The 24,381-nt window shown below is 39.1% G+C and overlaps 1 protein-coding gene across 4 annotated transcripts in view; it reads right to left on the bottom strand.

The window, feature by feature from the left end:
• Positions 1-1,028: 1,028 nt before the first annotated feature.
• Positions 1,029-24,381, bottom strand: part of LOC121955431 (regulator of G protein signaling 6) — a 128,138-nt gene continuing 104,785 nt past the window's right edge. For all 4 annotated transcript variants that reach the window (XM_088089659.1, XM_088089658.1, XM_042503388.2 and 1 more), the window contains 13 exons: positions 23,011-23,062; positions 21,014-21,078; positions 20,701-20,777; positions 19,394-19,475; positions 17,711-17,785; positions 17,182-17,283; positions 16,629-16,690; positions 11,913-12,026; positions 9,875-10,000; positions 7,072-7,258; positions 4,523-4,612; positions 3,349-3,402; positions 1,029-2,247 (listed from right to left, as the gene is read on the bottom strand). In XM_088089659.1, coding sequence (XP_087945785.1) covers positions 2,197-2,247; positions 3,349-3,402; positions 4,523-4,612; positions 7,072-7,258; positions 9,875-10,000; positions 11,913-12,026; positions 16,629-16,690; positions 17,182-17,283; positions 17,711-17,785; positions 19,394-19,475; positions 20,701-20,777; positions 21,014-21,078; positions 23,011-23,062 — 1,137 coding nt within the window. In that variant the 3' untranslated portion in view covers positions 1,029-2,196. The remainder of the gene's footprint in view (positions 2,248-3,348; positions 3,403-4,522; positions 4,613-7,071; positions 7,259-9,874; positions 10,001-11,912; positions 12,027-16,628; positions 16,691-17,181; positions 17,284-17,710; positions 17,786-19,393; positions 19,476-20,700; positions 20,778-21,013; positions 21,079-23,010; positions 23,063-24,381) is intronic.

Below are 24,381 nucleotides of genomic sequence, written 5' to 3' on the forward strand. Positions count from 1 at the left end.
TCAAAACAGCAAAAAAATAGTATGCAGAGACGCGCCATAGCAGAAATTGGTGTAAATGTGCCCAAAAACACCATAATGATGCATGTTGAAAAAATGACCGAAAAAAGGCAAGGCTATAGTATGGAAAAATGTCAAAATATGATATGTCCCAAAAACAGCTGTAAACACCTCAAAACAGCATAAAATAGTATGCATAGACACGCCATAGCATAGAATGCTGCAAAAATAGCCAAAAACACCACAATAATGCTTTATGAAAAAATGACAGAAAAGGCAAGGCTATAGTATGGAAAAATGTCAAAATATGAAATGTCCCAAAAACCGCTGAAAACAGCCCAAGACCACATTACATAGCATGCCGAGACACCTCATAGCATAGAATGTCACAAAAACGGCCCAAAACTGCCAAAAACACCATAATGTAGCGTGTAAATCCAAATTATCATGATGTTTCACCTCACCTTCGTCTTCCCAGGTGGCTCCTCTGTAAACTCCTGCTCCATATCTCCTCTACTAAGATCTTCAGCCAATTCTCTTCACCCCTTCATCAGCACCAGTATCTTAGCAGATTATGACATCTTAACCTGTAAACAATATTGATATCACAATGGGATCTAATCACCAAAGATTCCTCATTTTCCGTAACTCTTCAATTGTGCACTTTGACAATGAATTGATTTTATTGCTCTCTAAACATCTCTTTCAATTAAGCCTGTCTTGATTTAAATGACATTGAACTCCTGAAGCTCACCAAAGCTTAATTAGTTGACTCTTGCTTTGGTTTGGTCGATGTAGGATGAAGATACATTTCCAACCTTGATGCACAAGAGGGTGGTGTGTGACTACAAAGAGCAAAGACGTACCTGTTAGATGGAACTGCACAACACATGCAACTGTTGTTTGACTTTTTTATCTCAAGCATTGTCTGGAAACATTACCCAATTCATGTGATGTAAAGGTGAATTTCGTTGCAGCTCCTGGATGAATTAAACAGACACGTATGAAATAACAGGCCAAATCTGCAGCTGTATTGTGCATTCCTTTTTTTATTATCATGGTCCTCTTTACATAAGGTGAAGAATGGTTAGAGGTCAGCCCACTGAAACCTTGTTGTGGCCGCCTGAAGTGGAATGTTCAGAAGATAAAATAAAGCCTGACATATAAAGTCGTACACTTCTCCTTACCTTTTTATGACAACAAGATTGCACCCCTGTCTGTTCGGTGCAGGTGTTACAAGGCTTTGGAGAAATGCTTGTTAAAAACATATAGTGGCAGTGATAATCCATGATATTTTTTTGGGATCATGTGAGATAATCAGAGAAATTGATATAGAACAGAATTTCTTTTCTTTTCTTTTCTTTTCTTTTCTTTTCAATTTCTTTTAGTTTACCTGCTCTCCGGGACCTACCGTACCAGAGCAGGTCAAGATGTTTACAGGTGAAATTACACAAGTCTGTAATGAGCATAAAAACAGGCATTAGTTTGAATGTAAAAGCACAGTGTAACCACCTAAACCACCACCGTACACACAGAGGTCTTAAATCTTGTGTAATCCCACATCTGCAGATTGATCAAAAAGCTCATTTACTAAAAAGTCTGTGTACTACTCCACCTGTGCCACCATTAAAGCAAGAAGTCTGACCGCCATCAGTGTGAAGATCGAGCAAAAGTTCAGCTCAAGAGTGCAGATGTTTCCTCCTCATCCCTCTTTCCCTTATATCATCTTAGTGAATGACGTGAGATAAAACAGCTAGCTACAGCATTAATCTAAGTCTCGTTTGCATTCAAGCATTCCATGTTTATATCACTGAAAGAAAAGCGATAGCGTCTTCGGCTACCATATTAACATGAGTGTAGATAGTAGAGAAAAACGAGAGAGAAACAACAAAGCCTGGCGCAGTGCAGGATTTTGAGTGGAAACCTCCTAAGAAGAGTTGCGTTGTTTATCATCTACACTGTGACAGCACTGTCCTGGTGTCAGGTCTGGTGACTTATTGCATGCTGTCAGTCCTCTTGAACTGTTCTGAGGTGAGTTTCAAATGTGGTGGCGGTCCAGTCCGGCGGTCTGGCCTTGTTTGGCGCCCTTACCGGCCTACTACAGCCACACCCAAACACCCCAGAGTCCTTATCCTCCGGCTGCCCGGGGGTAAGCAGCTCTTCTGGGCATGGTTCTTCCTACTCTTCATCCAGGCCTTGTCAGGACGACTGCATGAGGCCAGTCAGTCGTTTGCCTGTCAGTGACTTTCCCTGGCAGGAAGAAAAGAGATCAAGGATGGTGAGGGTGACAGCATATATTATACCTTTTACCTGTAGTGCTATTTATCACTATACGTTGTTTTTGGTGTGACTTGTCGAGTGTTGGAGGAATCATCCATAGAGATGTCTGCCTTCTCAAAAATATAATTGAACTAAATGGCAATCATCTTGTAGTGTTTAATGCGCAAAAAATGGTTTTTTTTTTAACTCACAGAAAGGTCCAGAAATCATGAACTGGTCAAGAGAATCCATGGACTTCGGTTTGAACAATATGATGTAGGAAATATTTTATTCCTTCCGAGCTAAACCCACCAAATGTATCACTGCAAAGAAGGAAGCTTGCATCTTGTGCTTTCTTCTCCACTATGATACAGTTGGCAGGTGTAGTTCAGTGGAAAGAAAATAGTTCCTACATGAAGCTTCTAGGTCTGTTGATTATTTCAAGTAATTGGGTCATAATATCTGGAAAGAGACATTCCTGTTGAGTTTTTCAATTTCAATTAAATATTTGGCACTTTGAGCACCGCAAGCTGAGTGCTATCTAGTTTGACTATTATCAAGAGGAGGCAGGCATCTCCACAGCCAATATTTTGGGGTGAACAGTCTTTTAAAGTCCCATAATACATAGACTCTAATCCTTTATGCTAATAGTGTGTCTATGGAAAAATGCATAGTTTGGTTTGCTATGATTGCAGGTCTGTTACACCAAAGGGTTCAGCTGGTGGCTTAGAAGCACACAGTAAAATCAAACCAATTTGCCTTGAAAAATGTAAGTAAATAAAACCAGAGATAAACCAAGTCAACTAATTAACAGACCATTCCTTGAGACTAATATCATGTAAAAGAACACCTCCCCCTCAAAGAGTTAAAGTTAAAAGTTAAAGTCAAAGTATCAGTGATGTTTGAATTACTTAGCACTAAAAGTTACATGAGAGCACAAGCTGATCTCGCTAGTGATTATAACATTGAGAAAAAATAGCAGCTGTAATAACTGATTCCAAGTCCAAGAAATTTTTGGTGTGTGTGCCAAAGCTCTTTGTATTTTAATGAATGCAGTTTAAGAGTTAAAAGCAGGAGCAGTGGGACACTCACCACACTGCGAGTGAACTTCTCCAGGGAGGTGCGTCGCCCCTGCTCTGTTTCAGGCTAGAACGTCAAAGGAAAAGTAAAAAGGGGGGAAAGAGTTCAACATTTTCATGTTCAAAGCTAATGTATGTGCATGCATCTCACACTCTTCAACAAATTTATTCAAATTAAGGGGTCAGTTCACAAAAATTACAGATTGCCTTTGTAAATTACTTTAATAAAATCCGAGCAAAAATGTTGAATCCTGTGCAGCATTTAGGGCATTGCTATATAGCGCAGAATTCTCTCAGCGCCTTCAACTCTGAACAGTTAGACACCACTGAGGGCATGGTATGTGATAGTTATTTTAGTCCAAAATTGGGTGAAATTAAACATTTAAGACATCAAATTGATGTCCCTTTACAAAGCAACCTTGGTGAGGACACTTAATTCAATGATAATGCTATTTGCAAAAATGTAAAACATTTTTTTTGAAAAAAGTCATATTACAGTCTGAAATAAAAATGTTAATAAATGCCATAGTATAGTTTGACTTAAAATTTCATAAAAATCTTAGGTATGTCATACAAAAAGACTATGTCCTCGACGCAACAGCTGCGGGTTCAATTCTGGCCTCGGCCCTTTGCTGCATGTCATCTCCTCTCCCTCCCCTTTTCAAACTATGGCTGTCCTATTTCAAATAAAGGCAAATGCCAAAAAAAATCTTTAAAAAAAGAAAGTCATAAAAATGTCAGAGAAAGTTCAAGAAAAGAATATTATAAATATGACTTAAAAACATCACAGTATAGTATGTGATAAAAAATGTGGAAAAACAGCCATAGACTAGTAGGTCATAAAAAGTAATGGTAGAGTATGTCATACAAATTTCATAAAAGGTTGTAGTATAGTCATAGTCATAAAAATTCAGAAAATGTCAATATTATACTTTAGAACAGAAAAATGACTCTCATTAAATGTGAAAAATATTAGGTAGTAAAAATGTCACAGTATAGTATGTCAGAAAAATGTCAGAATTGTGACAGTGTACTGTGCCATAACAAATGTGAATAAAAACTCACAGAATAGTATTACATTAAAAAAAAACCTCTTCCATCACTGGTCAATCATACAGTTAGTTTATACAAGATGTTCACACAGGAACTGACTTGTGCAATGATGACAAACACAGACACAAACATACTTTCTTCCTTGCCATCAGCAGGTCTTGGTACACATTGGAGCGCAGGAAGCGTGTATAGCTGTCACTTTTCATCAGCTTGTAGATGTGGTCCTGAATGGAGAAAGTTTAAACAGAAAGAGAGAGAGAGAGAAGACACATGGGTCCTAATGTTTGCCAGAACTTGCATTTAAATGCTTCTATGCTAATTATGCAGAAAACTGAGTGAACTAAACGAGACAGTCACTGAGGGAGAACGATGGTTGTAGCAAATTGCCAACTCGCTGACGGGAGAAATTCTTATATTTTTAAGCTACTTCCTTTTAAGCCTGTAACAGGAGAACACATCCGACAGACACCACCCAACCTCCAGCACTTCTCTCCACCAACCTTATCTATCTCCCAGCGAGGCGTATTCTCCAGAAATCGCTCAACAATATAAACCCATTAGCTGATATTGGTGAAGCGTGTAAGAAAGACAAATGAGGCAGACAACAGAGTGGGATAGAATTTCTGAAGAGGCACACTGACAATGATCACCTGAAGAGATATAAATTAAAAGGGTGATATACCCATTCTGAACTGTACATTGAGTAGTTCTCCGCAGTGTGAGAGAAGGTGAAGGAACAGAGCTTTTTTATTACTATATAGTCCCTTTTACATTGCCTTCAATGAGAAAATATGCCTTCAGGGGACGACTGTATATGTATGAAGGTGGGAAATCCTGTTCCACAGAAAATAACAAGCAGATCTGAAGATAGTTCCGCATTTTGGTAAACAGGCTTATTTGCTTACACTGATACTAAAGGTGTAAATTTCATCACAATACGATATTTTGTTGATTCTTCAGACAATGATACAATATTTGCAGTTATCACAGTGCCTGCAGCAATACAAATTTGACTGCGATCAGTGCGAGGCGACATAAGTACATGTTCTCATTGTGTTTTTTTTGGTTACTAACAATTGTCAGCCTTGTGCTAAGTCATTAACAATGTTTGAATGTTTAGGAAGAAGATGTTCTTGGATGGAAGTGGTGACACAGACATACCATGGGAATTTCAAAATAAAGGTGTACCTTCAAAATTATGAAATGCATTGATGTTTTCACTTTGCACCAGAAACTTCATTTCTGAGAATCACTAAGGTTTTATGACTTTTCTGTGCAAGTATAAGGTGGCTCTGGTCAACCTGCTACAAGGAGAACATCAAAGTCTAAAACATTAAATTTCCTGTTACCAGTAGGTGTCACTATGACAATGATTCAAAATTGCACTGTAGATGTCTTCTAGCCTGAAGTCATGAAATGTGTAAAATTTTGTAGAGATTTGATCATGTGGTGTCAAGTTACAAAAGCTTCCGGAGTCATGTTGAAACATCGAAATTTGTCACGCTGCAATGGGAACGCCATTGGGCGAAAACTCACAACTTTCACAAAAAAGCATTTAGGTTCTGAGGTTTTCTTACCCATATTTGAGGACTCAATATTGGTGTGTAAATGTGTTCAGGCTGGGACTCATGTTAAATGTGTCATATTTGAGACAGATTTAAAAAATCCACCTCAGAGTTAAAAATCACTTCCTGTTTCACGGCAAAACATGCAAATTTGACATCTCGCCATGTCCACTTCATTTGGTAAAAACTCAAAAGTTTTACAATTTAACATTACTAACATCTGTGAATGCAATTTACCAAATTTGAAGTTGACCTGTTGAAATCTTTAGAAAGACTAAGTTAAAGTACAATGCCTAGAAATGGGCAAAAATGCCCTAAAAATGAAAATTAAATTAAAAATAGCTGAAGTCCTGTGGGTTTCTGGCTTCTTTGTAAACCCTGGGACGGTACATGTTACTCCCAATTTTTGTACCGGTGAAACATACTCCAGGGGCTTTTAGATTATTGAATAGATTATTGCCAATATATCAGCCAAGATACTGTCAATTTAAAAAGCCTTTGTAAAAATAAAATTATAATTCTAACAGTGCACATGGTATATGTAAGGTGCAGCATGTCCATCTTACACATAGATATCCCACTAGTCCTTTTTTTTTTTTTGCTTATTATCTTTGCCTTTTTTGCTGCTGTACCCAAATCTCACTCCAGGATTAATGAAGCACTCTGTCTATCTTGAACCTTTAAGCTGACAGGTGGCTATTTTCTTACTCTCTCTCTCTTAAATGTAAGTTACAAATGGCAGTTGTACAAATTATTTTTGTGTGACGGTGAGCGAGTTAATGAGGTTTTAAAGGGATTTTAGTCACTTTTTCCTTCATTTTACTGTGAAGTGTTTCATTAAAATGTTAAAACTGGTGTCCCTTTGGGGTTTACAGTGGGTTACACAGCAAAATGAGAAATACTTCAATATTATTGTTATTGCACTGCAGTGGAAGCCTGTGAAATGAGAATGTTTGACTGGTTTGATGACTTGTCTCAAAATCTAGTTTTGAGTTTATTAAGCTTTTAAAAAGGGATAGGATAAATTTACCAAACTCAAGAGCACTACACTCATTATTCATGTATCATTATTCTTTCTCCCTTTCCTCCTGTATTCCTGGAGCTTCTTATTTTCTCACCTGTGCATCCTCATAGCTGTATCGTCCAGGGTCTTTTAGGTTCTGGCTCGTGCGTTCGTAGCTGTGGGAGTCTAGGTTGATGGAGCTGGGTGCTCCCTCCGCCAGGAACTCTGCCCAAATGTCCTCTGCCCTCTGTGCCACTTCCTGCTGGGGCATCCTCTTCAGGTCCTGCACAGCCAACCAGAACCTGCAAAACAAATCAAATCAGTCAGATTAGTAAATATCCAGTTTAACACAGAAGATTCAAATAAGCACCCTGGGTTTTCTGCCCCTCCCTGCACTGTTTATTATTTGTTATCTTTGTCATTTAGTGTATATTTAATACAAACCAAAAAGCAGGACATAAACCGTGTTAAACTGAAGAGGCAGCAGAGAGCTACAGGCTGAATTCCTCAGATATTAGTTTGTATCTATATTGATCTGTGGACTGCTTCAGAGATTAAATGATATACTGTAAAGAAACAGTCTGCTTCTCTCCCATTCTCTATCGTTTCCCTCACTGACACTCTGTCCCTCAGTAGTGCTGTTTCCAAAAACTCCCTTATAAAAGCAAAAGCAATTAAATTTCCGTAAAAGAGGAACAAGAGAGAGGGAGGGAGAGAGGTGAGGATAGCCGAGAGGTGTGTGGTGATAAGGGCGTGTGCTCTCTCTCTCTCTCTCTCATGTGTATATGTGTGTGTGTGTTATCTCCCTCTGCAGCTCACAGGTATCACCAACCTCCCTGCTATCTCTCACAGTTCATTCCCAGACTGTGTATTTCCAAACCTCGCCTTCTCTCTCTCTCTCTCTCTCTGTGGCTGTTAGGGATGCTCACTCACTCTCTCTCTCACATCAAAAACACACTCTCTCTTATTGCTGCTCTGCTGCATAAGGCCTGAACATGATGCAAGTCTATAAATTTGCACGGCGAATTGAAGGATGAATTTAATAACTGTACTGAGATTTAATGAGCAACAACTCTAAGAAACCAACAACTTCATTAAATTACAAGAAGACGACACACTCTCACATTAGTGCGCACGCACAGGCACAGACACACACACAACCACACACACACACACTTATAGAGACTGGTCATTTCGCCACACTGTTGCGACTGTTTGCTATCTGAATGTTATGTTTGGGAACTGAGGGCCTGGGTGTGTATGAGAGTGTGTGAGTGTATATGTGTTGTTTGGGGTTTTTCTCTCATATGGAGGAGCAAGGATTGAGTTTCAACGGTGAAACAAGCAGCTGGACAGTGAAAGGATAAACTGATGGATGACAAAAGGTCCAAACATGACATCATCGTAACAAAATCCGAAAATTTGCAGAAATTTAAATTTCACACCAGGTTTGGTTTTGACTCTGAAATATGACACAAGAAACAGCTAGGCCGTATGATACTAGAGAGAAAATCTGCAAATCAAGATGCCAGTTCTGGCAAGACCAACATGTGCAAATTCAGCATTTATGTAACTACATGAAAAAGTGAAATTTAAAAGAAAAGGACAAGATTGAGTAAATTTGTGCGAGGTCCCTACTCTAGACATTCCATTAAAGCCTGCTTAAAAATGTCCTTCACTTTCCTTTGAATTGGACCAATTTGCATTGACAATGCATATGGGATGTAAGTGTTGTACACTTGGGTACTTTGCGTATTTATGTAAATGGCCTATGTAAGTACTTTGCGTTGTTATATAAAGTACGTACAGTCACAGGTTGACTTGTGGTTTAATACAGCACACAAACAGCTGCCTAGTTGAAGGTCCATGTTTGTTTGACCCGTCCATCACCTGTCCCACCCTCCCTATGCAGACCTTCTTGCTCTTCATTTTTAATTCATGTGTCAATGAAGATATACAGCCCTAATTGACTTTGCATTGGCATTTTTTCCTTGTTGCCAGCAAGTTATTCTAACATATTTCATCCCCATCACCATTCAATGGGTCGTTAAGTGTTTCTTGTCCATGTCATGTATTTCTGTGAGTGAAAACAAAAAAGAATTGTTGTTGGCATTATTTTGGGTTCAATTGTGGATGCACACAGCTCTTTATTGCTCTTTTCTACCATGTTTTTTTAAGGGATCAATGAAGTTTCATTATATCTGATCTTTACACACTTCAATTCCACTGTTTTCCACATTTTTCAACCATGTAAATGTGTTCTTAAGGAAAAAATGATTTAGAAGAAACAACTTACGAATTTACCTTGCTAAACTAAACACAGAAAATAATTATTCTTCTATGTGCAAAGATACAATGTGTAACAAAATGTGTGTTTAGATTTCTGTCAGTGGCACTTTACTTTGTGTGTTACAGATCTCCTGTTCTGGGAACAGGAAAATCTTTAGCTTGTAATTTGTTTCTTTCTGTGTTTACCGTGTGCAAGTGGGTTGAAATGGTAGGTTGAAACAAAATGCATGCCAAAGAGAAATCTGAGTTATCTGGCTATTTTCAGAGCAGTGAAAGCTTTTGAATAACTGTTACACTCTCCTGACAAATGTCACGAATGAAAATGCATAAAAGCTGCTGCTGAACAGCTTCAGACTTACACCGAATCATATGTTGGTGAATTGAATTTTTCTAAAGCACAAGAAACTTTCCCATAAAAGAAAAACTTTCTTCCCCTTTCTTCACAAAAAAACTCAAAATGTAAAATAGACCACCACTGTGCACCACATGCTATTTCTCCCTCACTGAAGCACAGCATGTTTCGAACGGCAAAATTAATGTAAAAGTTTTCACAAACTGGCAAAAAACGAACAAACATAAAAACAACATAAAAAAGGTTGGAGATTATTTTTGCGGCATCTCATGTTTACCGCAGGTTCTCTGAGCTGAACTCTGACTCCAGGAACTTGAGGAAGAGCTCCTGTCCTGCTGGGTCCTTCAGGGCCTCCTCCAGAGAGAAACCCCACTTCTTCACTCTCTGTTGACTGGGCTCCTTACTGGGAGAGATGGGAGAGAGGCAGTATATAAAACATCCACCTGAAGCTTCAGCAGGGAAATCAAGATTAAAAAGTGATTAGAAGAGATTAAATTACAGGGAAATGGTGAAGACTACTCAGTGTAAGGAGGGCTGACATGAATACAGAGGGAGGGATAATAAGACATTAAAACCTAAAATGCGATCAGGCATTTAAAAGGCCTGATGTTGATGTGAGATTAGTGTCGGGAAAGCTGCGCATTATGCCATCTGTCATCATCGTCAATCAATTTAATCTCTGCTGGGAATTCATTTTCTCCTATTCTGCAATTAATCCATTCAGCTAAATTATTAAATGACATTAGGCACAATGATTATATGCCTGCTCTAATTAATTCCTGCATAATTCAGAACAGGCCAAGAGCGTGAAGCATAGTGCAACTTCTTGAGGGTTGCGATTGCTCTCTCTATGAGATAATACTTCAGTTCATTACCTTCATTTCCCTGGCAACATTTCAGTTAGGATCAATAAATTGACATTGTCCAATATGTGTCTATAAGACATAAACAGAGCTGGATTTTTTGATTTGGATTGATGGAGTCAGCTGAATGACCTTCCAGTTTCCTTCACTACAGAAAATGAGAAATCACTCAGTGTAATTGCCTGTAAATAACGCTCACCACTGCTGCCAGATCACTCCTGACTCTACAGCAGTGATCTGTTGTATTGTGCCTCAGTTCAAAATAGTTCTTAAGAGTCTGATTTGGTAAGATTTGTCAACAATAATCTTAAAACTGAACTGACATGACTTAAAAAAAAGCATTTAATTGAAACCCTACAAAAAAAAAAGATGCTTCTCAGCATGCTCAAGTCTGTGCATTTCATCTTACACCTGATATAATTCAAAAGAGCAGCCTACTCAACTGAAGCATTGTAGTCTTATAACATTGATGGAATCAGGATGGACAGTTTTAAAGGGTTAAAATCAAAGGAGCAGAGGGAGAGTCTCCACGTGTTCGTCTTTCTTGTCAAAAGCCTGCCACCTATATTACCAATGATTCAACTCAACCACTGACACTCAGTTGGAGATTAATTTTTTTCGCTAATGAGGCCTCCAGGTGCTAACATCAAGCAGAAATAAGGAACAGGCTACTAAAGGCAGGTTAGCTTCCTTCTTCTTGAATACAAACTAACAGCTGTGAATGTTGTGAGAGGATGTCACAGACACATGAGAATTAGTTTGATGTATTCAACCATGAAATATGTGCACTTAAGGTAATAGGTCACTGATAATGATGCATAGAGATTGATTAAGGGCTTTTTTAAAAACTAACAGCTGTGAAAATTGTGACAGGATGTCCTAGAAACACTGGAACTGGTTCGATGTCAATATATTGATTCATAATTAGGCTATTGAAATAACAACCTTAAATTGTGTGTACATAAGGAGAAAAGTCATTGATAGTGAAGATAAGGGATTTTCTGAGGGCTTATTTTTGCAGAGTATCAGTCACAAGAGTTATGACAAGAGGTCACAGACACTTGAGAGGTCCTTTGATGTCAATATATTCATAAATGAGCAGGCTATTGAAATCACAACCTTGAAATGTGCATATTTAAGGCAGCAGGTCACTGATAATGATGTTAGAGGATTTTCTGACCACTCATCTCCACAAAGTAACAGCTGTGTAAGTTGTGACAGGATGTCACAGACACGAGAACTGGTTTGATCTCAATATATTCTTAAATGAGCAAGCTATTGAAATCACAACCTTTTATTGTGTGTATTTAAGGCAACAGGTTCTGACAGGATGTCACAGACACAAGAAATTGACTGCTTTGAATTCTACAGTTAATATTTGACCTTTTGCCAGTTAATAACTCTTGTTCATTGGCTGTGACAGTGAAACTGCTATGGTTCCTGGTTGTGTACCTGCTGGCCTCCAGATCCCAGAGGGAGGGGTCATCGCTGGTCCATGGGTTGGATGGTTCTTGTGCCGTCACAAATGGGTCATAGTCCATGTACTGCTCAGTGTAGCTTATCAGACTGACACACAAACATACACATAACACAGGGGACAGAGGACAGAGGAGGTTGGTTGAATATCTGATCACAAATAAAAATGTTGACCATTTGTTCATTGAAATCATTATATCCTCCATTTATCTGATATAACTGTGACTTGAAAGCTTTCAGAAGTTAATTGAGTGAATTATGAGAAAACAAACTGTTAAGCAAGAACATCTGTTCTGATCAGAAGCCCAGATGTGAAACTCCTACCTCTCTTTGATACTGTGAAATAAACAAGAACTGAGAAAGTGCATAAACAACAGCAGGACTCTGGTTACAGGCACCGGCGTTGCCTTTGGTGGTTTGTGTCTCTGAGGCTCGTTTATTCTGACGGTGTGGCTGGGGATGATGACCTAATTAGGGATTTGCGACATCATCAGGGATTCCCCTTTCGTATTCCGGGGGTTACCCTCTGTCTGCGTCTGGTCCTGCCTCTATACATCTTCCTGTCAGCCAATCGGGTGCCGCCAGTTGTCCCTCCTTCCTCCCGCTCGTTGAGTGCTCCAAATGGGTTTCGCGGTGACAATAAAAGTCCACTGAGTTCCAGCAAATAGATTTTGGTTTTGATTTTTGTTAAACACACATTTCACCCTAGCACCACAATATAGGCAATTATATGTCTAAGACACTAGGCTTATGGGTGGCTGCTTCGACTGTGTTTGATCAGGTTTGTACATAGGTAGGTAGGTTCTTTTATTTTCGTACCTTTTGTAAGTGTAGCAAGCTTGGGGTTGGGTTTGGTCAGGAACACTATGTTTTAATTGTTTCATGATTTGCTGCCCTCTCCCTTTGTTTCAGTGTGTTACCTGCCTGTTGCTTGCTTGGTTGCTTTTTTCATTAATTCAATCATTCATTCATTAAATAATAAATGGCTATCCTGACAATTTTACCATCACAGCACTTTGTTACTTCCCTTTGTCCCTAGGCTTCACATCTTTGCATCGCAACAACTTCTGAAAATGTTTTACTGCTCATAATTTCAACCCTAACTCAATATAACCTTACAGTTTATTTAGTATGCATTTTATGTTATGAAAGTCTCTATATATTTTTTAAAAATATTATTAAGACTTAAAATAATAAATTAAAAAATAATTATAACAATACTAAAAAATAATGACAATAACAACAATAAAAAAAGAATAATACAAATAATAGTACATGTTATTGCACTAAAGAATATGTAAATATGTTGGTCAGACTACTTATCGAAGCACTTCTGGCTGTGTGTTTGTATCGAAGGTGCTACATAAGTAAAGTTGAGCTGGATTCATTATTAGTAAAATACCTTGAGCAGGGCTTTTGTGTAACTATTGATGCAGTTGGGCCTAAAGATACACCCTGAGGCCCAATAAGGCATCTAGAGCATGCAAGCTACCAAACAACACCCAAGTCTATCCTTTTTGCAAATAGAAAGTACCAAATCAGTCAACAAAGAAACTAAAATAAAACCAATACTTCATTTAGCATTAAATTATAGAAAATATGCACCAGAGCATGCATGTAACCATGAGATCAGGAGAGAAATGCTTGTTAAATCCTTTCAGATGAAATCCAGAGCACAGAGTGCAGCACCAACAGCTCAAGGAAAGAAGAGAACCAGGACCACAGACAGCAGCAGCCAGAGCTGAATCCATTACAACTTGTACTCTTAGGTTTAGTTGTGTTTTTGTGCAACTGAATTGTGCAGAAGTGTAGCTGCAATACAGACAAGCAAGACAGACTTTGCTTGCTATCCTCAAAGCTTTGCACTTTTTTTAAATTTTGCATCCTCAGCATGAAACCTGTGACCCAAAGAAAAGTATCTGACTAGAAGTGAAGTATAATCCTGTAAGCGTGCCTGTGATTGTACAGAGCAGAAAGAGGCCTCTTTCCAGTGTGCATCTATCAGACTGTTCATTGTCCCAAGAGCTGTGCTAAAACAGTTGTAGAATATTAAAAATAATAATTTATTTAACTGACCTTGCATTAAAACGGAATTTTTGCAATCATAAGATGTTTGTATGATTCTGCACTTGTGCTTGGACTTGTGTTTGTTCCATATTTATGTTTAAAGTTTTATGGTGCACACTGTTGAGACTGAAGAGACCAATGCAGGAACTACATTACAAGTAAACAAAAGCATCGGCAAGCTGCTGTACATTCACTTGCTAGAAAAATATTTTCCACCTATAGATGGTTTAGTCAACACTTTAGTCATATACCATGTATTATGCATCGTATCTTATGCATACTGAGACAAAAAGTGATCATATTTTAAAATGTATTCGAGGTGAGTAGTGATAAGAAAGGAAATGCAGGATACTAGTTGTTTTGAATGTCATTGCCCAACTTGACTGATGTTGTCTGACATGTAGATTCTTGCAGGGTTTGGGCAAAAGTCCAAAACTATCCGCTCTGAGGAGCACCAATTAAACCCAGCTCTGTATGAAGAGGAAGGAGGTTAAAGGGTCAGGGAGGCAGCACAGAGCAGCAGCCAGCAGTAATCACACTTTTCTGCTCTGCTGAGAGGTAATAACAGTCCCAACTGACTGAGCAGAGGATGGGACTGTCAGGCAAGAAAACACAGGAGCATGTCTGCTACACGGGGGGGTTACGTAGTAAAACATATACATACAACTTTGTGTCTCTCTTGCACTACAGAGAAGGTGAACAACATAAAAAGAAGACCTGTACAGTGCAATGCAATAAACCTGCAATAATCTAATATTTGTGAAGCTTTGAAGCTTACGTTTGCTTTGAGGCATTGTTATGGCAACTTCAACCCCTACCTCCAGCCTGCAGCATCTTTTCAAATAATCCTCCTCACTTTGTTCTGACTTTAACCATTTCTGCCTGAATGCCTGATCCCAACCCTACCCACTGCAAACACTTCTCACTGTCTTAATGCGTTGTTTGCTTTACTTGAAGTGTTATTTCAACACATGAGAAATCTGCCAGAACAGTAAAAAGTGTTTCTAATGAATTCAAACACTTTAAAGGAACAGTGTGCACAGTTTAGGGGGATTTAGTGGTGTAAAGCGATAGGGACTGCAGATTTCAACCAAGCTTGAAACTTGAAACTGCTGATTAGAATTGGTTCAGAGCTCATTGTTCAGGTTTCTTTTTACACAGAGCTGAATTATTCACAGATGTCTATACCTCTCAAAAAAAAGTGATTAAAACTGGCAAAATCACTAGTGAATCAGTTTCATGCTACAAATCAGTGTTTCTCTGAAACTGTTTGCCTATTCACAGATGGGCTGCTAGTCTTGCACATGCTCACCTATTTTCTGATTCAGACATTCAGGAGGTTTTACCAGGAGCCAGATTATCCACAAAGGTATTTTTTCTCTCTAAAACAAATAATCCAGGTGATTTGAATTGACAAAAACATGGAATAAAGCAGTATCATATTACAAATCAGAGTTTCGTGGATGCTATACTGAATGTCTGAGACTGGGCTGCTAGCACAGCACCTGTTAATGTGTGTTAACTTTTTTTTTTTTATAATTTTAAGATCCAGATATTTAGGTTTGTTTACTCTGAGCCGAATTGTCCACAGAGATCTCCTTCTCTTCAAAACAGATGAACCCAGTGATAAACTAGTAAAACCATTTGATAAAGCAGTTTCATGTCACCTATCACTGTTTTCATAAAGCTCTTGTCATGATGGGGTCAACGTGAAAACGTTGTCAGATTAAAAACTTCCCAGAAGGCTGTATCCTTGCTGATCACTCCTCAGAGACCCCTTCTCACTCCCTCCTTAAGAATGAGAGCAAAAATAAGAGTTTTGGGATGGCATTCAAGATGGGGCACCAGAAAGACTTCTGGTTCAGGCCAGGATAGAGTAGCGAGGAAATAACAAATATAAGTGTTGGGATGTATCCTGTGTGTTGATGATGATGATGATGATGATGATGATGATGATGTTTCCTCCTCTTTGTGCCAGTTCATCTTTGTACCTCCATGTCAAGAGTTACAGTGTTCTTTCTCCATGCATATACATTAAAACAGAATTCCTGTTTACCATACTTTGTTTGAGGTAAAGTCATTTTGTTGCAGCTTGAGTGGGTTGTCATACATTTGAGGCCACCATCTGTTTGGTACCACCATTACAAAGGCAGCCCTTATTTTTCTTTTTTCCATGTCCTGTGCCTTTCTCTTGGACCCCTATTCCAAACTGCCAAACCAACAGGGAAGCAGATAAATCCATAGAGAAACCACAACCTACTAAGCCTGTAACCCAGTTGATCCCTTAACACAAACAACAGCAGCACAAATGCTGTGGAACTTAAGCTCTTTTCATATTATCACTCTACTTCTAAATGCAAAACTAAAACCACCACGGGTTCACATGGGGCTTCAAAACAAATGACCTCCACCTGCCCCTGCTCTGGTTCAGATAAAATAAAAGTGAAGTTAGCAGAGCACAGGTTTGTCTGATTATAGGTGGTCAGAGAGAGCACAGCAGATATGAAAGCAAACAGGCGTCCTCTTTATGAGAAAAGTTGGTGTCTCCCTCTCAGCTAACACGGTACACTGAAAAGATAAAGATTAGACACGCTCCTCACGATGTGCAGTATTTTTGTGTGGTACCTTTCAGCAACTTTAGACATCTTCATACGGTGACGATCTAGCTGTGTGTTCAGGAATAAGATCTGAAAGAGAAGGTGACAGCAGTCAGTGTTTGTTTATGCAGGTTTTGTACAAGAACAGCAAACAAAATGGTTGAGTAAGTTCCGCAAATATTCCAAAATATCAGTGTATGATTATCTAATTGCACCAAATGACTACTTGGCTTTATTATAATAAACAAACAAGACCATGTTTGAGTTTGTCAGCAGCCTCAGAAGTAAGTGCTGCTGTTTCTCATAATTAAGACCTAATTTCCCATAAGCCAGTTGTATCCTGTTGTTTTTGGTTGTTTTCTTGTTTTGCAGTGAAAATCAATCCCCCGTTGTTCTCAAAAGCAATAAAGCAGAATTCCTGCAAAATTTGACCCTATAACACAGAGGCTGTCAATCTTCTCTGTTTCTGTGGGAATTAAAATCAAATGCCGGTGGAGTAAACATGACAGCACAAAACAAATACTGAGGGTTTGTTGAGTGAGTTGTTCATTTTGGCAAATTCTTCAAGGGCAGATTTTTACCTCTTTCTCCACATCTTCCTTGGTGCCTTTCCTGCAGTGGTGTGAAGGAGTGTGTATGGGACTCTGAGACTGTGTTCCCTCCTCCGCCAAACCGTACACTGACTGGGCCGTTTGAACAAGACGAGAGAGGAGGAGTGGGAGAGATAATGGAGAGATAACAAAGTCTACTTATTATTTTCAGGCAGTGCAGAAAAGGCATGAAAACAGCTGACAAGGAGGCAACAGTGTGTTGTAACATTGAAGGGGATGAATTTCAGTAATTCAACAATGACTCCTTGCATAAATGTAAGTCTAAAAGAACAGAGTTGATAAAGGTTGTTGCTAACTTATTTTAAGTGAAATTAAAGCCATATTTATTCAGTGAACTTACAATAATATTTCTCGTGTTAATGTATTGTAAACAGAAACCAGTATTTTTTTAAGGCTCTTTTCTTTGTTTTCAAATCCTTGGAGGACTTTAACCTTCAAGGATTTTTCAAATGTCATGCTAAAATGGATAGTGTCACACAGTTGTAAGTGGGACTTATACCTTCTTAACTCTGTGGGGGTTCTTCATGCGTCTACATTTCCTGATGTCCATCTCTGTTGTGTTGACACAGCCAGGCTGAAGAAAACACAGAAAAACAAAAACAGAATCCTTATTGCAGTCAATAATGGTGATTTTCACACCCTCTTCCAGACATGCACTTACTTAGTATGCATGTACTTACTCTAATTATGTTAATCGTTTAACATAATGTTGAAAAATGAAACACTCTGAAAAGGATCTGTAGGTGGATCAACTCTTTCTCTCTTAACAAGAAATTCTTGATTTGGCCTCTGCCAATGCTGCTTGCTGTAGGTTTTACTTTCCTCTTGTCCTGAGCTGCAAGGGCCGGGCTGACTGGTGATTTGCGCATCAAGATGGCTAGCGTTAGCGTTAGCGTAAACACAAAAGATTCAGCCATACATGATTGAGCCTCAGTCAGACTCAGATGAGGAGTCTGTTGTGCTAAAAAATGATGACCAGCAGACATGTCAGACTGGAAGGTGTAGTTAGCTTTTTAAAATTTTGTTGTTCGTTAGTTTGGTAGCATGTAGGCTAACTGACAGTGGCTTACGCTCATTAGTGGTTTTGAAATATGATATTATCTGTCATGCTGTTTTTTTCCCGCGTGTAGATAGTGAACTAAACTCCAGGGTCAAACCTACATCCACAAACTGCACACTCTACCATTTTTGCTGTCAAATCTTTCACTATGAAAACGCTAACTCTCCTCTCTGACAAGTACACTCTGCGCTGGAGGTTTTGGTTTATTTGCCGGTTTTGTGTCAAAATCTTTCACCCCTTCGATATGTGTTCCCTGTACTAGCCAGCGATATAATGCCCCAGTTATGAGTCCTAAAACCTGGAAATTATTTAGCATTTCAGCAATAAGGTCTGTGGTTTACACAAGCTAAAGAAACTTTAATGTTTTGTTATGTGACATAAAAATATGTAAGTACATACCCTGCTTACAATATTTGAGGCTTTTATATGTCTTAAAAATGGCACTTGTTAACTAGTATCTAAATGAGACTATAGAGCGATGACACGCCTAGCCAAACACGGCCTTACAGCCTCATTGTGGTGGCGACCTTACGTTGGTGATGTTAAGTCATGTAACCGTAGTGTAGTTAATTTAACCTTAAAGTTAGCTTTTTATTTCTAGCATTTACATTTAGGCCTCAAAAATCCTAAAAATTGTGTTCATTTGTGGAGATTATCTTACCATGCCATGCATACATCTGAATGTCAGCTGAAAAGGGAAGTGCTTAGACATCAACCCCTTCAGTAGAGGAAGCTGACGCTCTAGTGACAAACAGATGCAAGGCAGTATATTACAGTATAGTCAGTAAATTGGCTTTCTCGCATGACATGCTTTGGTGACGATTGGATCTTTAAGCATTTTTGAAGAATTGTTTGAATTTCAGCTAGATTATCCAGACTGAAATTTTTTTTCCCTCACTTGGAGAGAAAAAGTGGCAAAGCATCGTTGCTCTCCGGCAGCACTACACCCTGGCAAGGTCAGACATTTTAAGGGCCATAAACTGGAGAAAAACACCTTTTTTGAGTAGAGTGGGGCATTATGTAAACCCAAAAGCAGAGCTTTTGAAAGATAGAAAAGAGACAGCATGTGGATGGAAGATGAGGAAGGTGGCTACACTCTCAAATTCACAGACAGAGGCTTACCACAGGTCTATGGACGTCCCAGAAGGCTCTCTCCTGGCTGTCAAGGATCTTCCTCTCAGTTTTATCTTTTTTCCTGTCGATCCTGCAGATGAGATCAGTCAGTGTGAGAAATGCAGCTCTCCTGGCATCCGCATTAGAGATAGCAATTGAATGAGGATGGAAGGATAAGAAGGGGAAAGAGGATAGAGTGGAGATTATAAAGTCTATATGTCCATCAGTTTTTAATAACATTGACGCTCATGTGCTCAAAGGTTTGGTGTGGTCCCTGCACCTGTTTCCTCTGTATGTGTGCACTGTCTACGACCACCGATGTGTATTGCTGCACTCTTGTCAATGCCATCGCACTCCGACAGTGTGGTTTGCTCTCTGGACAAAACTACAACTAGGACAAAATTTCTTCTTTGCACAGCTCTGATTGTTTTGTGTTGATCAAATAATCAAGAGTCCACTACACTGTCTTTGGTTGAAAATATAAGTGTCACGTGTTTCAAATACAGAAAAGCATTTCCAGATTAAACTATTAAATTTGCTCTGTTGTGCTGTGATTGGTAGGTTTATTTATCTTTTAAACTAAACTAAAAACAGCAATGTAAGACTGAAATGTTAGCAATTAAAGAGGGTATGGGTAGTGGAGACAAAAATGGTAAATTAAAGCTATGTCGACGCATGTGCCCGCAGCATCACTCGTTCTTCACACCATCCCTGGATAAGTTAGTGCCCCAATTGGGCCACCTCAGCAAAAAAAAAAAAATCTGAACATGCCACTGCTGTCAAGTATTTTGCAGAAATGTAGTGTGTGTGTAGTAGTTAGAATGTGGGTTGCAGGTGCACACAAGAGAGTGAAGACCAGGGGCCCTAATGTTTTGTATCTGTAAAGATCTTGGGGCCATGCTGTTCTAACTTTAATGAGTTAACGGTCAGTGTATATCAATAAATTAATCACAGAGTTGAAGCCAGGCATTAATCTTTTATTCTTTTTCCCTCTTCTGTCACCATTTCCCAATTCCTTTATGTTCCAAAAGTACACCGTCTATCACTGCTGTTTTAAAAATGCATGGATCATGTCGTCTGCGTCAGAAACATAAAGCAGTAGACCCACGGTGCCCTGATAACACTTGACAGGTAATGTTGTGGGAACCCCCATTTCATGAGGGTTAATGGAGTCTGTCAGAAACACTCAAAGCTCGTGAAATGAGATATCACACTTCGAGGTTATATTGTATTGTTTACCTTTCACCTTAGGTGTGAATGACATCACTGTGTGCACTGTGGTTTCATGAGTTGCTGTGGTAACAAAGTGCACTTACTTGACCTGGGCTTCAGCCTGCATGTAGATAAACTCCCACTTCCTGGCAAAAGCTCTCTGCAGCCTGGCTAGGTTCTCCTGGTGGAAAGAAGAAAGACACAAAAATCTCTAAGGATAAAATAATATTAAAAGTAACTAAATACATTTGGAAACATCCCACGGCTTTAAAGTTTCTGAGATGCAACTTAGATTTCATATTATAGCAGACAAACACAAATCTGACCTTTAAGAGGTTGTGTTTTTCTGCCCCAGGCTTGACATACAGATCAATGCTAAGTATTGATCTGTGTATAGAGGAACAGTCCAGCACTCACCGCCTCGTAATCGGCCAGCTCCAGCCTGGTCTTGTTCTGCATGGTCCGCTTGCACAGGTAAATAGCTGTGAGAGGGACAGAGAAGATCGAAGACTGGGATTTATCAGTATACACATTCCCCTTCAGGCATACATCTCTCATCCTGTATGTACCTGCCTCACCTCTCCTCTCCTCACCTCACATGATATAAGAATTTAATCAGTTTTGGAGGACTCCTGTCCACCTATCTGTTGCTTTAGGATTATGAGGTGGAGTGTGCAGAGGCACTGAGCCCTAAACTGCAGCCATGGCTGACTCTGACAGGATGAGGGGCAGGCAGTGGAGTGGTGTTTGACTTACCCTGTTTACCGTCACTTTACAGCCGAGGGTACAAGTAGTGCTGAAGTGTAGGGCTGGGCAATATGGAGAAAATGTAATATCACACTATTTTCAAAATTCTGATGGTACTGTTGGGAGGACTGTTGATGCCTTCACAGAATAATTATACAATAAGTTTTTTGATAAATAATCATCAGTTATGTGGATATAATGACTATGTGGGTAAAGGTTAATAATAGAACAGCTAGGACAGTTTGGTAAGTTCAGAAAATAACAGAAAATGAGGATCTCTGGGTCACTTCCACTGAGAATTAAAGGCTCTTGTCAAATCACACAGCTTATCACAAAACACCGCAACTTTTTGGCTTAAATCCTCTGACTGAATACACTTTTCTACTTTTATCTGTATGTAGATTTTGATTCATTAAGGTTACTTAGTTATTATATTGCCTGTTTCTGCTTATTTTTTGTCATTTATTATTGTAATACAATCTTGTATCTTTCAAATGGACTGTTTTCTTAGCTTTGCTGTATCATTTATTCTGCCTAATGCTCTGTATATGTTTACTTAGACAAAAAAAGGTCTCATAACATCATATTTATATAAAATGGACACATTGTTGCACAATTGGACAGAAAGAGGCTCCAGGCGTGCATGAGTTTTCACTAGTTACTTTACTGTTTCTCTTTTCGTCGAGTACAGGTGAGGTTTAACTTTGGGTTTTGTAATTTTTGACAAATAGTATTTTACAATACTGTATGATATATTTAGTGACATATTATGTACACAAATAGCAAACCCTCAATAAACTAAAAAACCAACCCAGTAGTACCAATCATGTCAGGCCAGCTTCACCAGGGGTTAATAAATAATGTTTCAAAGTTTGGCTAAATTTTAGAAAGAAAAAAAAACAACATGGCCATTCTACAGGGCTCCCTTGACATTTCAGCTAAAGATATCTGAATGAAAATGGGTTCTGTACTGCCGAGTCTCCCCTTTACAGACATAACCACTTTATGCTAGTCCCACGCAATTTTGGACAAAACCCATGCAGGTTATGCATTATAAATATGTTATTTTTGCCCATTCTTTTGGAATATTTGTGCATATCAGGGACCCTAAAGAGAATTAAAATTGCTACCATCTATGAGCTGAGCATAAAGGTGCAGCTAATCAGACTGATGTCAGCAAGTCAAGTCTTGCTAAGTTGACAAAGCATTATTTTGGAGAGCACACAATGCCACAGACCTGTGGATGAAACTAAATAAAAGGAGTTAGCTACAGCTCTTGCTAAGTGGATGGCAACTGACAGCAGACCAGTCAACATCGTGGAAGACTTGGGTCTAAGTGACCAGTCATATACATTATTGTCACGGGCACAATAGTTTCACTCATACAGGACCTGTATGAATCAGAGGCACCTAAACTGGAACTCCTGAAAAGTGCAAGTGCTGTCATTTAATTACCAATCCAGACAATCTGATTAAGAATTGTTTTACCTAATCAATATGGACTCCAAAACTGTTTTGGAAGACAAAATAATAGAATTTTAAATGTGATTAGAAAAATGTGATTAATTGCAATTAACTATTGATATTAATCACACATGTTTAAAAAACAATTGAATTTTTTGAGAAAAAATAAAGCAAAATGTCCATGTTTCCCTTTAGGCTCTTACCATAGTCTGTGTTCTCAGGCTCCCAACAGTTGGATGGCCAGAAATATGGTGCCTGATGGGAGAATAAAGTGAAAAGGTGAATGTCAAATGTGGGTCAGCCAGTGCTTACTATTTTAAGGAGGGCAAGTCAAAACTTTGCAGGCAAGCGTGTCCTTTCAAAAATTTCCATCAAAATCTGGAGTGATGACGGTGACCTTAAGGAGGCTGCTGTTTGTCTCAGAGACACAGCTGTGCACATGATTGCCTTGCACCACCATGTGAGCAATCAAAATATTATCAGTATTGAACAGATTCAGAACAGCTGACTCCTAAAACTTTTCCCTGAGTAAGAGGCATCCTGGGGGGTGCTGCAGAGGCGTGGGAGCACTGTAGCAACACAATAAAATGTGTGGTGATGAAAGCTGCAAAACAAACAATGGCAGAGCAGAATAATAAAGGCAGCAGGCGAAGCACAGATGCTGATAGGATTGTTATTTAACATAGCTCGCAGGGTTTTGAATCACTGTTTTAAAACCGTCTTTAGTTGTTTTAGTGAAGCAAGGTTTTACATGGTGTTAATTGTTTTGATTTTCCTGCTCTGTGCTTCTCTTTGCCTTGCACTTAATTTGCCTGGAAAATGAAATGCTAATGAGTGGTGATTATCTTTATGAAGCTTTTCCACTATGGCGAACAGCCTCCTCCTCCTCTTGTCTTCTCTTCCACTTCACTTTGAAGGAGGAGAAGCAAGGTCACAGCGCGGTAATGTGCACTGCCGTCTAGTTTAATTAAACTGCTCCTCCGGCTCCGGTGGAGACTCAGCCCTCCAACAAGACTCAGTGAATAGGAAGGAAGGAAGATGCTGCACAGAGATCATTCTAATCTCGCCATGCGCCACCTCGCCGTTCCCCGCTGAGGAATGTGAAAACATTGTTTCCTATTTTTAATTAGGAAATTCTGGATGAAACAGTCTGGCATAATTAATCGGTGACATTCTAATGCCACTGTCTTATCTGCGAACAGTGAAGGAGGAGTAAAATGTCAGCATGCTTTTTCCTTTCCATCCCTCAATGAGACTCTAATTCTAGTGTACTACGCTACTACACTGTGTCTCTCTGTCAGGCTTTTGGTAGCCGCCTACTCAGCCCAAACACGGACCTGCTTCCCTCTCTTGCTTGATGAATATTTTAACAGATCACCATTCATTTTTAATCGGGTCACACAGGATCCCAGCGCAGTACAGAAGAAGCTGTAGATTGCGGACAGGGTCTTTTGTCACCAGGATCAAGATTGGTGTGTTGTAATTCCATAACAGAACAAGTAATCTTCAACAGCTGATTAAGGTTTTTTTATGAAAGAAAAGCGCCCCTACAATCAGATTAACCTCACTCGACT

The sequence above is a fragment of the Plectropomus leopardus genome, chromosome 16, assembly GCF_026936395.1.
Source record: "Plectropomus leopardus strain MGB_pleo_1.0 chromosome 16, ASM2693639v1, whole genome shotgun sequence".
Taxonomy (NCBI): domain Eukaryota; kingdom Metazoa; phylum Chordata; class Actinopteri; order Perciformes; family Serranidae; genus Plectropomus; species Plectropomus leopardus.